This window comes from Marasmius oreades, chromosome 6, assembly GCF_018924745.1.
Source record: "Marasmius oreades isolate 03SP1 chromosome 6, whole genome shotgun sequence".
Classification (NCBI taxonomy): domain Eukaryota; kingdom Fungi; phylum Basidiomycota; class Agaricomycetes; order Agaricales; family Marasmiaceae; genus Marasmius; species Marasmius oreades.
In genome coordinates, this window is record NC_057328.1 from 2292915 (window position 1) to 2307961 (window position 15047).

At 47.9% G+C, this 15047-nt stretch overlaps 4 protein-coding genes across 4 annotated transcripts; 2 read left to right on the forward strand and 2 right to left on the reverse strand.

The window, feature by feature from the left end:
• Window positions 1–322: 322 nt before the first annotated feature.
• On the forward strand, window positions 323–2515 carry E1B28_010188 (uncharacterized protein; the record flags this gene model as incomplete). Its single annotated transcript, XM_043155140.1, has 14 exons — window positions 323–447; window positions 500–611; window positions 664–728; window positions 790–943; window positions 1010–1050; window positions 1113–1139; window positions 1201–1315; window positions 1365–1572; window positions 1626–1729; window positions 1789–1812; window positions 1870–2008; window positions 2064–2119; window positions 2175–2304; window positions 2367–2515. The coding sequence occupies 14 exons, from the start codon at window positions 323–325 to the stop codon at window positions 2513–2515; spliced, it is 1449 nt and encodes a 482-aa protein (XP_043007604.1).
• Window positions 2516–2704: 189 nt separating this feature from the next.
• E1B28_010189 (uncharacterized protein) lies at window positions 2705–5173 on the reverse strand. Its single transcript, XM_043155141.1, has 10 exons — window positions 4801–5173; window positions 4675–4742; window positions 4248–4619; window positions 4077–4193; window positions 3872–4018; window positions 3628–3825; window positions 3424–3572; window positions 3196–3370; window positions 2930–3144; window positions 2705–2873 (listed from the first exon to the last, which is right to left on the reverse strand). Exons 1-10 carry the CDS (start codon window positions 5081–5083, stop codon window positions 2834–2836), a joined length of 1764 nt encoding a protein of 587 aa, XP_043007605.1. The 5' UTR covers window positions 5084–5173; the 3' UTR covers window positions 2705–2833.
• Window positions 5174–8201: 3028 nt separating this feature from the next.
• E1B28_010190 (uncharacterized protein) lies at window positions 8202–10624 on the forward strand. Its single transcript, XM_043155142.1, has 3 exons — window positions 8202–8818; window positions 8874–9192; window positions 9250–10624. The coding sequence occupies exons 1-3, from the start codon at window positions 8244–8246 to the stop codon at window positions 10015–10017; spliced, it is 1662 nt and encodes a 553-aa protein (XP_043007606.1). The 5' UTR covers window positions 8202–8243; the 3' UTR covers window positions 10018–10624.
• A 2639-nt stretch (window positions 10625–13263) lies between these two features.
• On the reverse strand, window positions 13264–15032 carry E1B28_010191 (uncharacterized protein; the record flags this gene model as incomplete). The annotated part of the gene is made up of 10 exons (XM_043155143.1): window positions 14887–15032; window positions 14804–14810; window positions 14520–14747; window positions 14391–14464; window positions 14202–14336; window positions 13945–14146; window positions 13850–13884; window positions 13578–13786; window positions 13392–13520; window positions 13264–13325 (listed from the first exon to the last, which is right to left on the reverse strand). The coding sequence occupies exons 3-10, from the start codon at window positions 14715–14717 to the stop codon at window positions 13264–13266; spliced, it is 1044 nt and encodes a 347-aa protein (XP_043007607.1). The 5' UTR covers window positions 14718–14747; window positions 14804–14810; window positions 14887–15032.
• Window positions 15033–15047: the final 15 nt, after the last annotated feature.

Sequence of the window (15047 nt, forward strand, 5' to 3'; positions counted from 1 at the left end):
TGTCCGTTACACCATTTGCGAGTCCCGACGACTCAGAATAGCACAACGTTGCACTTCTAGCAGCCACAAATGCACGTTTGAAGTGTATGTAGTTCGCCCGACGGCAACTTCTCATTCGGAATTCCCATGCCGTTGAAATCTACGTTCAATAACTTGTCATTCAAAACCCGCGTAAAGGATTGATGGTGAACCTGACTGGTCTATATAAAAGGGGTATCCACAATTACCCTGTTCACGCTGTGTTTCTTCCCCTCTCCATTGCCTCTCCACCCTTATCCTCTGCAGCCGTCTTGCCTCGTCGGAAACCTCTGCGCAAGATAAGATGATGAAGTTCTCCAAATCCAATTCGTGGACTTCTGAGATTGAGAAGGTGGAGACAGGGGCTGAAGTCGAATCCGAGAATACCTCTTTGCAGGAGGTTGAGGCAGTGAATGAACAGAAGACTCTGTAAGCTTTCCTACTAACACTTCTTCTGACTAGCAATTACCTATGAATCTAGATTATACATCGACTTTCGGATGCTCCCCTTACTAGCTCTCATCTATGCCTTTTCGCTGATCGATCGAATCAATCTGGGCTCAGCTCGAGTTGCTGGAATGGGCCCGGCTCTCGTAAGTGTACAGGTTGTCTGTGTTCCTTCTCAGTCGAAACTTATGGACGAAGCAACTACAAATTGGAGAACGATACAGTATCGCAACATGCCTGTATTTTATCCCCTATATTCTATTGTGAGTTGCGATCACTGCAACAGCCCCTTCTTTCCGGGAACTCACTCGAGATTCTTGCCAGGCAAATACCAGGAAATGCCCTGTTACGGATGACCGGCGTTCGTAATTGGATAACATTCATTGTCATCGGCTGGGGCGCTGTTCAACTGGGAATGGGTTTCGTAAAACACTGGGGACTTTTAACTCTATGCAGAGTATTGTTGGGTGTATTTGAGGTATCTATGCGCGCCCTCCATCAGCGATGAGTTCGTATCTGACAACCGCGATATCAAATCCGACAGGCTGGATTCTTCCCGGCCATGGTTTTCATTATATCGACATGGTACGCATCGCACAGCATTTTCTTTCACGGGCGACTCATTGAATGATGAAACCTTGGTCCAGGTACAAACGCCATGAAGTGCAGAAACGGTACTAATATCACACTATGCGGTCGTTCGACGGCTCTGACATCGTCCCGGTGCCCCTTTAGGCTTGCTGCTTTTTACCTTATGTCAATCACTATCAGTGGATTCAGCCCGATACTTGCATATGCGTTGAGCTTGTTGAACGGCAGAAGAAATATTGCTGGATGGTCTTGGATCTTTGTGAGTGCTTGAGAGTTCGAGCACTTGAAGCGGCCTAACCTCTCCTAAGATCATCGAGGGCGCTTTCACGATGTTTCTTGGAGTCCTCGGCTTCTTTCTCATTCCCGACTTTCCCGATAGAAATACTTTCCTTTCCAAAGCCCAAACTGCTTTTGTTCTAAAAAGAGTCGAAGAGGACCGTGGAGATTCTAGACCGGATGATATCACAGTCCGCAAGATATTCCACCACCTTGGTGACTGGACGCTCTGGGTATATGGTGAGTAATTACTCGCCTCGCAAAAGACATTCGAGGTTCGAGCATTTCGGCAGGGGTCATGTTTGCCTGTTCTACTCTCCCGGCATACATGTTGGCCTTTTTCATTCCGATTATCCTCAAAGGCATGAACTATAGTACCACTGCCTCCCTCCTCCTGGTGAGTTTGGCTCTAACGATAATTCCGTCAATGGTTAACCTTTGGTACGCTGTGTTAAGAGCGCACCTCCTTACGGACCTGCTGTCAGTCGTTTCTATCTCCTAAACGCGGAACGTGTTTCCTGACCCGATAAAATCCAGTTCTTGTCCGCCATGATCTTCGCGTGGTTATCCGACAAGACGAAACACCGTTCTGGTTTCATCGCGATCCAAGCTTGTATTACATTAGTGGGATGTTGCATGACGGCTTTCGCCAAGGCAGGCCCGACTCGCTATGCAGGTGGGCCTCCTTACCTCCACTCCTGTTTCGATTGAAACTCACCCCACCATCTAAGGAACATTCCTCATCAATGCAGGCAGTGCCGGGTGCATTCCAGGTGTCTTAGCCCTGGTACGTCCTTGGTCCCTTAGCGGAAGACCTAAACTAACTCAAGCACGCTCTTCAGGGTGCCAACAATGTCGTTTCTCACAGTAAACGTTCCGTTCAAACAGCCATTACTATTGCATGGGGTGGCATAGGCGGAATTTTGGCAAGCACAGTATTCCGTGAAAAAGACTCGCCGAACTACGTTCCAGGTACGGATCTCTCCACCTTTCTTGGCGACTTGGGGCTGAGGCAACATTCATCCTTTCACTAGGTTTGTGGGTCACGATCGGTGCCCAGATACTTATGATATGCCTCGCGGGTATCACATGTTTACACTTCCGACGTATGAACAGGCTTTCGCGAGAGGGTCGTTTGTCCGCACCACTCGAAGGGAAAGATGGATTTTTCTATACAACGTGATTATCTATCATTATATTCTGGGTATCTAGTTAGTGGGCATAATTTGGATCCTGTGTAATTTATAAACATATACTACTGTTATATCTATCTGGTAATACCAACAGACAACAAACTGGCAACCTGAAACACTGACTTACTCTTATTTCCACCGCTACTATGCCATTCGCGGTCCACAGTATTCTATTTCGGTTAGGCTGTGAGGCAGTCATGCCTACACTCTGATGCTGATGATCGTTCCTTAACCAAGAACGTCCCATTCATTAATATTCATCCTATGTCAATAAATAATCCAGAACATGCGAATGTTCTAAAAGCCCCTCAGCACCTCCGATGAATTCCTGCCCGTTTTTCTTCCTCCCTATGAATAGAGAGAACCAATTAGACCTTTCGAGAACAAGGGGCGAAACAACTCACCTGTACTCAAACATGAGTTGCGCTCCCACGATTAAACAACAAAGCGCGCCGGCGAGGAATTTGTAACCCGCAAGAGTTTCGAAAAGCTGATTGATAAAGAACCGCATCCCGTCAGTGCCTATCACGAAACCAACCAAATTTGCAGTCATCATAAGGAGTATGTTCATAACAGCGCCAAGGGCACATGCATGACGGTACCATGTTTGAGTACCATACTAGAGGAAAGATGAGTATAGATGCTAAGGCGGCCATTGTTGAACACGAACCCGAGAGGCGGGCAAGAGAAATCGGGCCAGCATCTCCGGGAGGATGAACAGGCTGACGAGCCAACCCCATGCCAATAGTTTGAAGGTTAAATCGTGCCATAGGGCGACGAATGTGAAGACCAGAACACTGTTCACAAACACGTTCTTGGTCCCTCCCAACGGTATATAGATATACCTACAGTATTTGTGAACAATGAGAAGATTGCAAGTGTGAGAAAGATATCTTACCGTATGATCCAAAGGTTATAGCTACGATGCCAACTTCTCCAAAATCCGAAACATGAGTAATTATTGGCCATACAACGGACCATGTTCTCTGGTGCGTCTACGCCGTCTGCCAGTGCCCACAGCCTGAAGAATCGCCACGGAATAAGCAACTAGAAAAGAAAATTTTATCACGAAGCTTCTGGAGGGATACACTTGTCGCCGCACCTTCAACCAAACTATGATCAAGTTCCAAAACCCAACCATACTGATCTCTACAGGGCTGAACTCGACCCACGCCTTCTTATCCTTTATCGCGACCACATACATATAGTGGAGAATGAATTCCATGGTCATAAGACACGCGAGGAAGCGCATCGAGTACCGAATAATCGTGGAGCGGGAGATTTGCGGTGGTTGACGAAACTGCGGAAGTCGGTTTCAATCGGTGACTGGAATCAGGGAGACATACCTGCCATAGAAAGTCATTGAACGTCATGATAGGTCCAGCAATGTAAAGTGGACAGTAGAGTGCGTAAGTAATGAAGTACGAGTAAGTGTACATCTCGCCCGGATGAGATACCGACTGTCTCTGTCGTTCGTCAAGGACTTTGCCTGTCTTCCTTGCATTTAAGGTAAGATGATATTGAGACTGTGCTAAGTGATCGAGAACTCACCTCATTCCCCCCAGTTGCTTTATAACTCCAATAGTAATCCATGTTGAAGGAGATGAGTCGTAGCATGGTAACATTGAAGCTTATGTGCCACCTCGGATAGAAGCCTACGAACGCATCCTGAATGAAGACATTTCTGGTACAACTCGACATGATACGTGTGAACACACGTACCAAAATTTCAAGAGAAGGCAGGATGTCACCAAAACGGTAGCCGTGGTATCTATCGTTCATGAACAGCACAAATCCATTGAACGCCCAGGTCAGCACTGGACCAGCCTTAGAAGATTTGCACGCTTTGGCAAGTGAGTAGTTGACCGTTAATATGAGCAAGATTTTGATGATGCTTGTTCCATGTAACCCAGCCAAAAAAAGGAGAGAGAAAACGAGATTGAACGGTAGAAGATGGAGATTGTCTCGCGACATGTGTGCAGAAGTCCAAAACGCACGTTTCCAAAGGTACTTCGCAAGGAACAAAATGGAGGCAACGATAGTCAGGACGGGGATGTTATTTCGAAAAGATCGGTATTGAGCGTCGCTATTATCCTTTCGAGTATCAGTTGAATGAGGGCGCCGGGGGTTTCAACCCGAGTTAACTCACGAGTTTTCGGTGGAATAGCCAGCCGTCAGAAAGCCTTGCGCTATAGAAAGGGTAAGCTGGATGTGAAGCTGCGCGGTGGTTACAATGAGTGGAAGCACGGTGAAGTGAATTTTTTGTCAAACGCACGACTGCTCAGATTCATTGGTATCCAGAACATGATCGGGATCACCAAACAGACCACCAAGTAGTAAAACTTGAATTCCAACGTTTGCCACCGGCTAGGATTCTTGGCCCCTTCATTGGGAATGGATGTTGTGCGAGATGAAGAAGGAATGTCGACAGTCAAATCCACCAGCCGCATACGCCTTTTGGTAATGATATCTGACGCTGAAAGCGGTTGTTGAGATTCGAATTGGTAGGTGTGTGCAGTTGGTGAGGTAATCGGGAGAAGGGCAATGTTTTTGCTCATTCCGTGAAAGAGTGTCCGCGGACTAGAAAGGAGCGCCGAAACGAATATGATAATGTTAACGAAGAAAAGGATGAAGGAGCTGGGTCAAGCAGTGAGGCTTATGTAATGTAAAGTCAACCTGCCTCAAGCGACGACAGCATATCGTTTGTTCAGCATACCTGCTCTCATTTCGCCATTCAAGTGCTAGAAAAGTTACTTCAACCTCGATATCGTCATCGATAATTCTAATTGACCCAATGGCCTCGGACGGGAGGGTTGGGAATTCGTCTCTGCAAACAGCAAGCAAGCCACTTGCCGTCCAATTCACATCTGATTCTGTTGCGGCTCCCATACAATCAGTGAGCCTCAAGGTAATCCCGTGTAATATTGACCTTTACCTTGCTTTTGGTTCTTCCAAGATTTTTCCTTTGATCCCCTCTCGTTACACTCTTTTTGACAGTGGCGCACGTTTGATTTCACGGTCGGAATCAGACGATAACAGGAGATGCCGATTGAACAGCATTGATCAAGATTCTTCTCCATCCTGTCGAAAATCGGAGGATGGCTCGTCCCTTCCGTTATCATCTAGGAATCTTTCTACAACATGATACTGTAAGATGGCCCCCACATGGCCTTCATGCAAAATTGAACGAATCTGTCATCAACATCGTTTCTGTAAACCTACTTCCGCGTGCTATTCCTTGGTCGATCGACTCCAAAGGCAATTCTGTCTTCGCTACCGATTCCGCCACCTCCTTCACTGGCCTTTCTCACTCGTTACTTTGGTACGACTGGGGGCATCGAGGGTTTTCCATAGAGGTCAACCCTGATTTATGACGTACGTTAATCCATATTTTGGACCTCCAATCTTCGGACCTTCGGTTGTGGAATCAATCCAACACTGATGCATCAACGCCATCAAGAGGACGTGAATCTGAACTGGCTTGACAACTATCTGTGCTGCGGGGATGCGCCGTTCTTTTCTGGATACTGCCCCTTCCAGAGATTGTCACTACATTGATGATTAGCATTCGTTGCTGACAGTTTTTATGTGCGTTGTGTATCGGACAGCCCGTGTTACGCCGCAACTCTATTGTTCTCCACCCATCCTTTAGCCGACCCGAAATCACCAACTCTGCTAGGGGTAGCTTATGACTTCGGTCGGTTTCAACTGCGTCGAACTAAACGGTAAAACAGGGCTCAATACAGTGCCCTTGGAGGAGTATTCCGCATTCGACCACTCTCTGACATAGCCTTAAGGTTGCTATGTCTACCGATCCCTTCTTTCGGTGAAAACGGAAACCTAACTTGATACTCATTGAACGCAATTTTACGTCGGCAACTCGTACCTTTCTTCGCCTCTCGCTGTCGTTTTCCATGGTTGTGCGACCGCTTCCTCGTTGGCAGCTAGTTAACTGTAGTTGAAGTGAGTCCCATCGTCATCGGAACTTCGTTATTGTGTGTGCAATACTAATTTCTCGAGGACGAACCCACGGTTGGTGGGTGCCTTCCCTTGAAACATGATGCCAAAAAGCGCTGTTCGACCGCCGCCCCTCGGGGAAGGGGGAATATCACTAAATATATTTCGACGCTCTCCGCGCGCTACCTAGAATGGATAATTGGTGATAGTGTCAGGTCGTGCCCTGGTGTGCCGCCCTGTCAGTGGGCAAGGAGAAGGGAGAAGCCAGATTGCTCGGGATTATCCCGTTTGCATGTCGGAGCGCATAGCTGTTGGCTACAGATCTTCTTTTTTGATTTTCTTGTTATTAGGGACGGGGAGGGTTTGTGATGTGGGCGGGTTGTATGTAAAGGCAGGGCGGGCCCCGACGCTTCCTCGTCTATATTCGTGGGACGAAGTTGATCGTAGCCTCGGGTTCGAGCGGATCACTTAAGTAAGTCCTGTGCGGGAAGGGGTTAATCATCCCAATTCATCGAGTATTGGAACTCGGGTTGCCGAGTAGATCATCGAGAATGAACCATTCAGGAAAGTCCTCTTCCGCGAACCTCAGGATTCGTACTAGTCTACTGTCTCGACGCTTCGTGTTATATATTTTTAGCCACTTGGTATGTCCGAAAATCAGACTGCCGTAATCCATAATCGAGGATTCGATCGACATCAAGCATCTCTGGAGGCAGCGCTGTTCGAACACTGAGGCCTGAGGAAGGAGGCAGACCGATTATTATGTGCTACACACGGGGTTTCCGGAACAGCGCCAAACACTCAAGAAGTTTTTAGCCTCTGATCTGGCCTCTGGTCGATTCGGGCGGGGTGACGATATGGCGGTTTCAAAGTCTGTAAAAGGTTTATCACAAAAAATGATCCGAATTTCTGATAGCTGATAGTACAAAGCTTCGAGACCTTGACGGGGTGGACTTCAATGTAACGGTGCGCAGAATGTTAAAAAGCAGCACTAACTCGAGTCTAATACTTAATTCTAGAGTCTAGACTATTCAGTCCTTCCACTCTGAGGAACATGGGGCCCGTGAGGAGACGCGGACACGTGAATGACGCTCAAAGAAAGACTAAGTGGTTTGTCAATGCTCTTTAAAAAGCTACATATCGGGCGGGTGTTCTCGTGATAGAGACTATGCACAAGGACAACTACAGGAGGCAGTTGGAATTAAAACGGATACCACCAAAGGGGTCTAAGGTTGTCGCCGAGGTAGGAGAAATGACCAAAGACTCGGATTCTGAGTCTTGTGATGCCTCGAAGAGGATGGGGCTGAGGGGTGACCTCCGAAGATTGGCCAGAGGCCCGTAGTACTGGAGGGCCTTGAAGAGCATGTCGATGATCCGATGGTAGAGAGGGACCCGAAGCGTGTAGAACGAGAACCCGTATAAGGAGAGGAGAAAGTGAAAAATGTCGGTGTTCGGATAGACGTCGGGGGACAAAGCAGAAGATACTAGAGACCAGGAGAGACCTCAGGAAGGCCAGGAAAAAAATCTGGAGGGACTGGGGAATGAAGAGAATGCTGGAGATAAATCTTGTACGATTGCTCAAGTTGTTGCCGCTGGAACGTGAACTGGTTTGGACTGATTCGGTTTGAAGTCAGTTCTTTACGGGGATAATGAGGCCGTGGAAAAATCCAAGTTCTCATCAACGGGATTTCTAACCGGCCAAAATAGGCACCAATTCAACTTTACTTCTGCCCTTCAAAAGGACAACTTTTTTCTACTTCCATGTGCAAGCAAAATCCGCCCCCGCTTCAAATGTCCCAAATCATTGCTGCAGACGCACCTCTTCTTTCTCCTGGCTCAGAATGGGCAGACCGCCATCCTCAGGATACTTCCCATTTCTATTCCCAATATGCCCACTACCACCAGTTACCTCCCTCTCCTCCCGTCTCAGTAGCCGGCTCTCTATCGACAGATTCTCCTCGTATGCTCAAGACTCGTATGAGTCCTGATGCAGTTCAAATGTGTCTTCCAACACACCAGCTTTTCGACCTCGGAGAGTTACCCCATGCCTACCAGGCGCCACCGTCACCTGCCTTATCAGACGCCAAAGACTTCAACCGAGCTTCCATTAAGCCTCCGACAATACCGACGTCCATGAAGCGCTCCGAAAGTCCAGCTAATCTATCCTCAGCACCAGCACCCAAGAGACGCACCATTGGTGAGCGCATTAGCACCAAGGACTTCATTCCACCAGACGTTTCGGGACTCTCAAAACGAGAGGCCCGTCTGGTCAAGAATCGGGCCGCGGCTTTCCTAAGTCGTCAGCGTAAACGCGAGGAGTTTGAGACCATGGAAGGGTACGTCAACTTGTTGTGTCCAAGCTTGTTTTTAATCTCATGCTTTTCTCTTCAGCCGCGTTCTCGAGCTCGAGCAAGAAAACGCTCGGTTATTGGCTTTAACCCAAAGTGACAACCTCCATTCGCTTCCGAACACGTCCACCACCTCCTCAGACCCTCAACTTCTCTGTGAGATTGAGAACCTCAAAGCAGAACTAGCTGCTGCACGAGACCGCGAGCGGCAGCTCATGGTTGAACTCAGTTCGAAATCTTCGCATCATTCAAACTCTACTGTGAAGGTTGAATCCTCAGACGAATTCAACTCGTCGCTAGCATCCTCTCCTCGGGTTCAACCCGTGAAAGGAACCTCATCAGCTGCCAGTCTAGGTCTCATGGTATGTTCTTGATTGTCAACGGTCATTCCTGCCATCAGCTAAACTCATACTAAGCAGGTACTTCTATGCACGCTGCCTTCTTTACTGTCAATACCTGCTGCAAGTTCGTTGCCGGCGAAATTCTCTCTCCCGTCATCTCCCATCGCAACCCCAACCAGTTTCGACTTCAGTTCTTGGTCAGTGGACTCGGAGAGACCTCTCAAGTCCAACAAGCTCGAGTTTGTCGGAGACTCCGGTATCATCGATGACTTGAACAGTCTTGATGTCTCATTTGACACCGTACCTTCAGAGAACGGTAAAATACGAGTCCGCATCCACCCGACTTCATCAACGCGCTCGAGGTCCACCTCTCCTGGTACATCGTTTTATTCTAGTAGCCCCAATCACCCTACTGCCTCATCCTCGCTAGGGCTTGATCTCTGGGGACAAGGCGCATCAGAGGCTTCCTCTTTTGATCCCAGCTTCCCGTCACCATCTGCTTCGAGTTTCTCATCATATCCTTCTGCCAATGCCGATCCCTTCCTGGGCATCGCCGGACCTACAAATAGTGACTTCTCTTCCTCATTTTCGTCATTACCATCACAAAACTTCCATCAGTCCAATCATCTCCATGTCCATCAACCTTCTCCATCTGGTTCTGCTTCTCCATCATCAACGCTTTTTGGGGGTGGAGAGCTGAACTCTTACCACACCATGTCTTCACCTGATTTTGGAATCCCCTTCGACTATCTCCCTCATAGCAAACGTCGTGTGCGTATTGCTCTGAAGAGTATGCCTGAAACTCCCGCACACGGCAGTGAATGGGAAGTTGTTTCGGTGTGTTGATGGATTAACCGATCGACGCCCTGAATGCCCCTTGAAGATATATTTTGCCCATGCATCTCTATCTATCGCACGTTTCCTGTTTCTCTACTCCTACCTCATGCCCCATGCCCATGAAACCACACGGAAGGCCTTCTATCCAGTCTCAATTGCTTTCTACCGCCTGCTGCTCTTTTAACCGCTGTATATTAAACCACCTACGCCCCCCCCATCAAACGACCACACCGCCACTGATCCCTTAGGTCTATATTCCACATCCAACTATCATACCCACGCATATTGGTTCGCTTTCCTCGCAAAAAGTACTCTACTTTGTTATTCTTCGTGTATCATGGAACTTCGACTTTCCTTTCGTGCTCTGGTTTCTCTTTTTTTCGTTTTTTATCGGTATATTTATCTTTTCCATTTTCCATCACATTTTTTCCCCTCATATGTGTTGCGATCAGGCCTGTTTGAGGAACAGCTAAAAATATCGCACAGTATCAATCTAGTTGACATTCCACGGGATTATATTTATAATTATATTCTTATCCAGTTACCCTAGAGAAAAGCTGTATACCACAACGTCGAATTTAAAACATTGAACTTGCACGATGATCCGTTTCCCGCCTGTAGATCTTCCGTTGTAGAACACGACAACCTGCGCCATACATACGGCCGTTCATGTCAACTTTAGGTATTCCATATTCAGTATTCCTTGTACAAAGCGCAGTACATTACCCATCATGCCAGTGATACTTGCTAGGTTCAGACCGGTTATTCAACAAACGTCCATCGAACTTCCAGCTTTGTATCAGGTACCCGAGCCGTTATATGAGTGGTCCGACCTACAAGAGGGTTCTGGAGAGGTCGAAGCCGCAGACAGCCTAAAACGTCAAGAGGAGAGATGGTTATCCGTAGGAGAAGGCCCAACGGAAACATCCGTGCTCCCGGATATTTGGCATGCGCACTCAAGTACTATGGTATCATCCGTGGTTTGATTGAGGCTTCGACGGTTTCGAAGGGATGATGGTTAATGCTTCGTCTAAGTCCTCTCTTTTCGAGTTTGATTCGATAATGAACCGCGCGGATTTTTCTTAGCGGGTTCGGAGGGTCGCAGCCGTCACATGGAACTTTCGTTGAGGCGGGAACCACTTATCAATATGATATGGAAGGACAACATACCCCATCGCACAACCGCTTGGTGTGGAGTCGGCAGGTAAATCATATGGACGATGGAGATGGGGTAAGAAATCTGCCCGTACTCCATCTCGTAACAATAATGCTACCAGACGATCGAGAAAAGGTTAAAGGGTGCGGGAACGTCCGACTGCGCGCGGCCCCGGACACTTGCAAGTCGTAAGTAGAGAAGGAACTGTTACCTTAATAACCATGAATAATAATAAGTAATGCTTCCCGCCGAACCTGTAGGCAATGGCGGTAAGTGAAGTTCAAACGTTCAACGATGTGGGCTCAGTGCATCATTGTAGCGGCAGATGGGAAAAGAGCCGCTTGAGAAATCATTATCATTTGATCATTCGGCAATCTACCAGTTAACCCAGCATGATCCCAGAACCGATGGGGCCTCTTCGGTTGAGCACGGTCGCCCAGCGTGTGGCTCCTTGAAACGACCTTGAAACAACATCGTCGCGAGACAGGGATGAACGTTCGTTTACCACTGATTGGTATCATCTCAACTTGCACTTCGGCAATACACCACTAAAGTTCACCCACACACTTCATGTGGATTGAACATCAGTGAGTTATACCCAAACTGTCGTAACCGATCAACAAGCTGATGGAGGTACCTGTTACATCAATAGAAGACTAGCGAGGGAAACTGATCTTGCTTCAAAGCATGAGACGGCGCCGCCACAGTTATCATGAGATCGATTGTGAATTCTGCACTACGAGAGCGTTCGAAGGTGTTTTGGAGCTTGGTAACCACCACAGAGTTCCTAGAAAGAACCCACTTAGCGTCTCGGCTTTGCTATCATGGAATCTCCGAGTTAATATCGATCGCGCCCACACTAGAGAGCGTACGGGCTCAACGGAAGCATGGGGGTATTCACGACGCCCAGAATAGCGACGACGACGGAGAGAAAGATTGTTTAGTTGCCGATGTAAGGGGGAATTAAGCGGAGAACTCCTTGAGCGACTGTGCAGACGAGTATGCTCAGAGCGCATCCCAGCGTGAAAACTTGCAATTGTGTCTCGGCTTGCTCGGGCAGAGCAGCGACCGAGAAGCCAAAAATTCGATCTCGGTGGAAATTATTGAATTTGGTCCAGGGAACTAGGGCATCGCCATAGCTGTGCCATCAATTCAATCACTAATTAAGATGTCTTCTCTGGAGTCGCGATACAAAGAGAAGACCTGCGTTGTTCGATAGTGAACCAGTTCGCAGGCATTCCAACTCGCGCCCACTTCGTTTCTCTCACAATATGTATAGCTTTCACTTGTAGCTTCTGATTATACGATGGATGAACCAATCCGGTAATAAGCTGAACGACCGATAGCCTTTAAGCCGGGGTTCAGAGTTTCAAATGCTTCTAGAAGTCCAGAGGTTCCAGCCTAAAAACTATTGAAGACCAGGAGCAATAGAGTATATTTGTAAACCCGCCAAGTTGAGGGTTTTCAGGCGATTGGCCTGAGAAGTCCCGTAGTTCACTTGAAACGAAATGGGCGCAGATGTGCTCTAATACTGAGCTCTTCGAGGTGCCAGTAATTCGAGTCTTGTGAGTAATTATCGAGCCAACTCAAAGTTGAACCATGCTCTCGAGAAGTTCGGTACAGTGTCTCAATGAAAGGCGATAAGAAACGAGTATAAAGCCATCGGTCCTCTGTTTCAAGAGATATAGCGCGCGACACACCCTTCACGCTAGGCTCCCTTTTTCCCGAAACATGGGGAGTTTGTGGAGTACGACAAACCCGCAAACGCCGCACATGTGGTGCATCCGAGTTTCCCACTGAATTGGTCAGTACACTAAATGTTTCTTCGCTACACTCCTACCACAGCGGATCCAACCAAAGCGGGAGCTATACCGTCATAAACAGGCAAATCCGTGCACGTTCATTGTTGAGCAAAATGAGATTCTAAGGCGACAAAAGGTAACAAAAGGTAACATTCTAAAATACATGAGACCCAGACTAAGAATGTAGTACACATACTGTACGGAACCACAAGGAAAGCTAATGCAGATGTAGAAGGATATCATCGTGAGGGAGAGAAAGAAAAAAAAAACTAGGACATCTCTTTGTCCATTGACATTTTACACGACCTGGAACGCGGTACCGCCAGCCTTGGCGTCGAAATCTACAACTTCATTTAACCCTATATAACACCGTCAGACCATTATATTCTATCACCCTGATGTCATGCAAAGACTGATTGACTTACCCATCACTTCAAAGAACTTCTTCGGGTCCATCCCTTGGGCCGAGGTAAAATCGGTCCCCGTCTTCTTCAACGAGCGCATGGCAGCTCGGACTGCATGAACCATTGCAACACAAGATACCAAAGAGAAAACTAGAACGAGGCAGCGGAGTTAGAAACAAAGTGCGGAACGGAGACGTGCAAACTGACTAATGATTTTAGCACCCATCTGTTCCGCTTCGGGGTAGGTGAAGGAGGGCGTAAGTCCACCGGAGATAACATTGACGAGGACTGGTGTAGGCGCAAGAGCTTCTACAGTGCTCTCCAAGAGGTCTTTGGTCTTCACACCCTCGATGAAACAGACATCTGCACCAGCGGCAGCAGCCAATTTCAGTCGAGTGATAGCTTCTTCCATTCCGCTAGAGAAGACAATGTGTCAGAAAGGTTGCCCGGATATTACGAAAGAAGTTCGAGAGGCTCACAGGACTTGTGCAGAATCAGTTCTTCCGATAATCACCTACAAAGTCCGCAGTCAGAAACGGAACTCGAAAAAAAAAAGCAGCATGGAGCAACATACGAAATCAGAGCCTCCAGGAATAGAATCCCGAGCGAGGACAGCAGCCCTGATACGGGTCAAGAACTCTTCTCGCGAAACGACTTGCTTCCCCATCAAGTGACCGCAACGTTTGGTCTGGACTTGATCCTCTATGTGAAGGGCGGCGATGCCAGCTCTGGCGTATGCTTTGACGGTACGAGCGACGTTGGCAGGTCCACCAAACCTGAAACGCAGACGACAATGAGAAAATTGACATAGATTATAGAGAGTATGCCTACCCAGTATCGGCATCAGCAATAACTGGGACGGTTGGATCAAGGCCAGCGACCATTTGACCAGCCTCCGCGAAGTCATTTAAAGTCGCGATAGCAAGGTCCGGCTGGCCTAGACGAGACGCTGTAGTTGCAGCACCGCTGAGAAAGGATTATTAGTGACGAAAACTTTTACCTATCATGTTGAGTGTTCACCTTTGATACAAGCAATCGAAACCGGCTTCGAGTGCACATCGGGCACTAATGCCATCACAGATACCGGGAGCGACCTAGGTCGTCAAAAATTTTCAGCAGTCCGGCAGGGAAGTAAGGGAATATACATACGACGATACCCGGTCGTGCAAGCATTTGACGAAGCCTCGTAGCGGGATTAGGTGAGAGGGGACCTTCCAAGAAGTTCTTGGGGTCCAAGCGGGGGTTGTAGTACACGCCAGGTGCAGGTGAAACGTCGACAGTAGGCTGAACGACTATGCCAGCAGCAGCGTTCTCGACGGCAGTGTGGTAATCCTGAGCGGGTGACATTTGGTATAGGAGATCACTTGTGAAGGTGGACTAAAGAGGGATGTGAGAGGCGGGAGGATGGGGACTGACAAAAATTTTGAACTCACAGAGCACCTTTATACCCAGACAGGTATTATGGTTAATTTAGAAATTGTGCGGAGCTGCTAGAGTGAGAGAAAAAAAAACTGACCCCAGGAAGCCGTAACGAGAATGCTGTCTTCGGCTAGGAAATAACTCTATCCGCTGGCCAAGACAATATTTGGGACCCTGAACGCAATAGCAGCAAACTCCCGGCTCCCTGGTGTCGTCCAGAAAACAAAGTAAAGCCACAAAGACTTTTTACAAACGGCT